Source organism: Littorina saxatilis, linkage group LG1 (genome assembly GCF_037325665.1).
Source record: "Littorina saxatilis isolate snail1 linkage group LG1, US_GU_Lsax_2.0, whole genome shotgun sequence".
NCBI classification, from domain to species: Eukaryota; Metazoa; Mollusca; class Gastropoda; order Littorinimorpha; family Littorinidae; genus Littorina; species Littorina saxatilis.
In genome coordinates this window covers 57,797,337-57,803,623 of record NC_090245.1, presented here as the reverse complement: position 1 = coordinate 57,803,623, position 6,287 = coordinate 57,797,337, and the positions used below count along the sequence as shown (strand labels likewise).

At 41.5% G+C, this 6,287-nt stretch overlaps 1 protein-coding gene across 1 annotated transcript; it reads left to right on the top strand.

The window, feature by feature from the left end:
* The first annotated feature begins 758 nt into the window (after positions 1 to 758).
* Positions 759 to 5,349, top strand: LOC138975135 (transcription factor MafB-like). The gene has a single exon (XM_070347798.1). It carries the CDS (start codon positions 1,090 to 1,092, stop codon positions 2,146 to 2,148), a length of 1,059 nt encoding a protein of 352 aa, XP_070203899.1. The 5' UTR covers positions 759 to 1,089; the 3' UTR covers positions 2,149 to 5,349.
* The last annotated feature ends 938 nt before the right edge of the window (positions 5,350 to 6,287 follow it).

Genomic DNA, 6,287 nt, shown 5'->3' with positions numbered 1-6,287 from the left:
CGATGTTAAAAATAGAAGGTACACGGCTCAAGTTCAAACCTGGAAATATCGAAAAGAACGTTCGATCTATGGTCCCTTGCCCTATGAAACTCTAAACCAACCCTTTCTGGTATATGCACAAGCTCTCACTTCTTTTGTTGCAGTTATATCGGTGATAGAAAATAATCTGAAAGTTCGAGTCAAGTCATGCTTCCAAGTTTGTCACCTTCCAACGAGGCTAGATTTCCTTTCGAGAATCAATGTAGTTTTGAATAAAATCGTGTGTATTGTGGAGGGATCATTTGTATATTTATCGTGTTATACTTAGGGGCGAAAAGTTTGATAAAATGAGACATTGATTGTACACATGCCGAAAAACAAGCAAAACCACAAGCCACCCATCTTTGCAAACCCCGAGAAGCAGCTGGTTGATGCACTTCGTACTTTTTCGAGCAAAGTTTTTTGGGAAAGAGAAGGGGGCCAATGCTCAAAATGCACAGAAAGATTCTATGTTTATTGCAGAAGACATATTGACCATTCGATCATTTTGTGCATTGGAGGTTTAGACGCTTTGAAAAATTTCACGGTGCACTGCACCACCGACATACGGCCGGTAGATCGATTGACAAGTAGCCTCCATGTGGAAGAGCCTCGTTCTCAAGTCGCCACCAAGTTACTTAAAATAGTATTTTGGTCGTATTCCATTGGCTTACAGCTCTTCGGGATTCCGTTTTCCGTGTTCACGTCACAAGGGGTATTTAAACAGGTGGTATATCCCGACACACTTGTTGTTGCCTGCTCTTTCCACCAGTTCACGTCGTCGTGGTCGGGCTGTCGGTCCACGTACGATTTGGAAATCTATATCTCATGACACTGTAGTTTTCTTCGTTCCTGGAGGTAGGACGTCACCCAAGGACTGTAGTTTAGCAGCTACAGAAGCGTTTGCGAGTTTTGTGAATGTCTTTCGAAGTACAAGCCTAAAAGCCGGTCGTCTGCAAAAGGTTTCTGAGGCCTCGAGTTGAGCATTGACCTAGATCGGGAGAGCAAGGCAACCACCAGGCTCAATCTTACTTGAACCTTTTCTCTATCCTAGGTCAGTGCATCGCCAACATGGATCAGTATCTGGCACAGCAGTTCATCGAAGACTTCGACATAGCGCAGCTTGGGTTTGATTTCCCCCCGATTGTGAAACAAGAGAGCGAAACGAGGGCCGAAGCCACGTGCAGTATGGCAGCTCAGCCTGCACCACCAGTGCCTACCAGCCCGGCCGGGACTTGTGCTAGCATTTCATCGTCGAATCCCAGCTCTCCAGGGACTGAATTTAGCACACCGGCATCTCCAGATGTGATAGTGAAAGAAGAATTACCGAGCCCTGACTGCGACAACTCGCAGAGAACTATTTTGGACGATCTAACCTGGTTGAAATTGAGTGCTGCTCGGGCGTTGTGTCCCGAAGCCGGCGCCATGTCGGCCGAACGAGTGTTGGAGGAATTGATGAAGTCTGTGGTGAAAGAAGAGGCTTTTAGTCCCCTCTCCGATAGCAACAGCAGCGTTTCTGTTCCTCGTCGCTGTGCGGATGATTTGGATGAATCTGACATTGAAATTGATATGGAGGATTCATTTTTGGATACGTACGATTACGACAGTTCCTCGCCCCTACCCAGTGAATGCGGCACGATCGACACCCCTCCCGATACCCCGACCAGCCCTACGTCCCCCTCCTCTGTGACCAACCCTGGCACCAAAAGAAGCAAGAGAGGGTTCTCCCGATCTCACTCCATCAACCTCACTGATCTCGACCTTGTGACCCTGCCAGTCCGCGAGCTGAACCGTCGTCTGCAAGGCCACCCGAAAGAGGAGGTGTTGAAGCTAAAACAGAAGCGGCGCACGCTGAAGAATCGGGGCTACGCGCAAAACTGCCGATCCAAACGCATGATCCAGAAACACGAACTAGAAAGCACGAACAAAACCCTACAGCAGCAAATTGCCATGCTCAAAAGACAGTTGACGGCGACGACACGGGAGCGTGATTTTTACAAGCAGCGTTGCGAGATGTTGCGGTCGGGTGTCGCGCAAGCGGTCAAGGCAGGTGGGGGGTCGCGGCTGTGCAACCTGCCTGCCCTGGACTTATTGAAAATGAAAATGAAAGATGCCGCTGCCTCCCCCTAGACTTTTTCCCCCTGCAGCAAACTGTTACTATCATCAAGGGATCTGCTGCAAGTGCTACCACTACCATCTTCAAGGCCAAGGGATCTGCAGCTAACACTATCACCATCAAAGAATCTGCAGCAACTCTACCACCATGGATCAGCAGATCTAGTTTTATTACCTACGTCTCTTCGACTGCCACCACCACCACGTTGAGTCAGGGATGAGAGAGAATGTGTAAAAGTGTTTTCCCCTCTTCTCATTCTCTACTTTTTGCGTCTTGATTTTCGTTTGAACTGATAATACATGTATGTATTGTATTGTGTATCGGTTTTATTCTATCCCTTTTTGTTTTTAGCCAGTTCAACTGAGCTAGTTGTACCAGGTATATTAGTTGTCTTTCTCACTTCTGCTCCCACCACTTTTACGTCTTTCTGTCTTCGGAGTCATCTAAATCTAAATGTTTTACACTAGAAAAGTAATAATTGCTATTTTTTTATATCTTGTAGTTCCACTGTAAATAAGCAGTTGCCTTGCCGGCAGTGATCATACGTGTACAATTTGCTCCAGTCTTTCTGAACATGATTATTTGTACAGCAACAGACATTGTGATTTTGAATTTCAGACAATTGTTAATCCTGCACCAAAGGATTACTTTTTTACCCTCCTCCACAGTTGCACTCACTGTGCTGCATACAGCTAAAGTTTTCTAGTTAGAGGTATTTGTAAAAGTATTAGCTAGAACTCCATTGAACCTGCCCCTAACTTGTGATAAGTCAACTGTTTTGCAAGACAAAGTGTACAGTCTTCAGAGATTTCAGGATACCTGTTATCTGGTACCTCAGTTAGTTACTGTGTTAAGATTTGTTTCTTTTTGATTACATCTTGCTGTCCAATACTGTATTACTACTATTAGGCACTCGCTTGTTTATGGTAACACATGGCTGTTGTGGCTATTTTTAATGTAGCAGTTATGATTGTGTTCAGATGAATCAGGTTGTAGAGGATAATGCTCAGAATAACATGTTCTCTTCTGTGCATTACAATTCATAAATCAGTCTGTTGTTACTTGTGTAGCTCATGTCAATGAGTTTGCTAGTGTCACTGTCTTGGTGCAACATATTTGTATTACAAAACTGTAGATTGCTTTCTTTTTCCTGTGCATACTTTTCATTTGTTGGATCTTTGGTGTTGGACTAAACAGTTTAGTAATAGTATGGCTTTTCATCACATTGGTAGCCGTAAACATAGATAGTTTTCGACATCAATGCAAAGAAAAACTTTTTGTCTTTCAAGTTTCATTCATACTCATAGTCAACTGATTACAGTGTGTAATGCAACTCTTATTTTAAAGTTCAATAGAACTGTGATTGGTAAGAGCAGACAAGGAAAGCCTGTGCCTATAGCTTTGTATGTACACGGAATGCCTGCATCTGAAAAGAATCTGTCAGCATCTCTGTACATTTGAGTCACATTTTTAGTATTGATTTTTTTGTGCAGGTTGTAATTTGTATGCAATATGTCCAGAGTACTTCAGTTACTGACATTGTCCTCTTTGAAGTTGAAAGGTACTGTTTTTGCAGCAGGGATAAGTGTTGTCAGCTAAAAGGATCCCTTTTGGCATTTTGCAGTTGTTGCAAGCATGATGGTGTGCAGACAATTTAAAAAAAAAGGTCTTAGCGACTGGCATGGCGAAATAGTAGTTGTATTACGCCGTTGTTGGTGTTTTTACTACTGTAACACTGGGCTGACTCTAAAATTAAACATATTATTTACAGTTTCTGTATGTTTGTTGCTAGTAGCTAGAACTCTGAATTGACAGAATTGTCTACATGGTGCCATGCTTGTAACATCTTCCAAAACTTGCATGGATCATAATGAGATTGGCTTGTGCTAGTCCTGCTGGAAATGGAGTCCACTCGTGGTACATGATTCTGATAGTATACCATAGTCCATACATTGAAGAAATTATAGATTTTCTATTTTTGTACAAAGTTTGACCATACAATGCACGAAACCCCTGTTTGAAAGTACTTTCTGTGATTTACACTCATGCTGCTAATCATAAAAGAAAAACATAACATATTCAAACATATCTTTTTCCTGTTTGATTTTTTCTCAGTCTTTGACAATGAGAAAACATAAACAAGTCGCGTAAGGCGAAATTACTGCATTTAGTCAAGCTGTGGAACTCGCAGAATGAAACTGAACGTAGTCCGCCGCTTGTGCAAAAGGCAGTGAAAGTGACGAGCCTGTTTGGCGCGGTTGCGCTGTGCTTCATAGCACGCTTTACTGTACCTCTCTTCGTTTTAACTTTCTGAGCGTGTTTTTAATCCAAACATATCATATCTATATGTTTTTGGAATCAGGAACCGACAAGAAATAAGAGGAAATAGTTTTTAAAACGATTTCGGAAATTTAATTTTAATCATAATTTTTATATTTTTAATTTTCAGAGCTTGTTTTTAATCCGAATATAACATAGTTATATGTTTTTGGAATCAGAACATGATGAAGAATAAAATAAAAGTAATTTTGGATCGTTTTATAAAAAAAATAATTTTAATTACAATTTTCAGATTTTTAATGACCAAAGTCATTAATTAATTTGTAAGCCTCCATGCTGAAATGCAATACCGAATTCCGGCCTTCGTCGAAGATTGCCTGACCAAAATTTCAATCAATTTGATTGAAAATTAAAGGTGTGACAGTGCCGCCTCAACTTTTACAAAAAGCCGGATATGACGTCATAAAAGACATTTATCGAAAAAATGAAAAAAACGTCTGGGGATATCATACCCAGGAACTCTCATGTAAAATTTCATAAAGATTGGTCCAGTAGTTTACTCTGAATCGCTCTACACACACACACACACGCACAGACACACACACACACACCACGACCCTCATCTCGATTCCCCCTCTATGTTAAAACATTTAGTGGCGGGGATGTAGCTCAGTCGGTAGCGCGCTGGATTTGTATCCAGCTGGCCGCTGTCAGCGTGAGTTCGTCCCCACGTTCGGCGAGAGATTTGTTTCTCAGAGTCAACTTTGTGTGCAGACTCTCCTCGGTGTCCGAACACCCCCGTGTGTACACCCAAGCACAAGACCAAGTGCGCACGAAAAAGATCCTGTAATCCATGTCAGAGTTCGGTGGGTTATAGAAACACGAAAATACCCAGCATGCTTCCTCCGAAAGCGGCGTATGGCTGCCTAAATGGCGGGGTAAAAACGGTCATACACGTAAAAGCCGTGGGAGTTTCAGCCCATGAACGAACAAACAAACAAACAAACAAACAAAACATTTAGTCAAAACTTGACTAAATGTAAAGAGAACTAAGCTTGGTGTCTGCAGTGTGTGTTTTTTTCTTCTTCCTGATACTAATAGTAAGTTTGCTACTGTTGACAGTACATTGCTGTTACTGATGAAGTGTGAAAAAGACTTTGATTATGGTCATATTTATATATAATATGTTGATGGTACAAGGGTTTATTTGCATTCACACTCACAACTTCCTAAAAGTTGAGCTGCTACCGGATGTTGATTTTGAAATTGGAATGTGATGCTAAATTCAAGCTTGTGATATTTTGTCCTGCTTCCCAGAGTCTTTGATGAATGGAATTACATACATGTTGAAACGTTTTTTAACTTGAAGATTAAGGCCATGATTTGATAGTTCTCGCAGTCATTTCTGGGTTTTAGTGCTTCCTTTTAATGATCAAATTTTTCTTCCCTATCTTTTCCTCTTTCTACCCAACTCCTCCCCACTCTTTTAGGTGAATTTTAAAATGTCAGTCAATTGTTCAACAGCCAAGTATACAGGCAGACAAGATGTCAGTAAATCAGAACGCGCAGACCCTAATCAGTTTTCCCTGTGGCAATTTTTTCTGTTTGCATCACTTTCACTTTATACGTGTATAGAAAGAGGATAAAACTGTTATACCTGAAGTCATCTTTATTCATGGAGATAATCTGAGTACTGACCACACCGTAGGGCGTTACTTTGTGATAATGATAGTGTATGCAGTTTTCTCTTGTCTTCTAAAGTTTTGAATCTCTCCAGAGTTTGTAATGTGATACAGCGCTGGCTGGCTAAAGTTTTGAAGTATTTTTGTGCGTGTCAGGATCAAGACATGCAACAATAACAGTAACTTTTAGG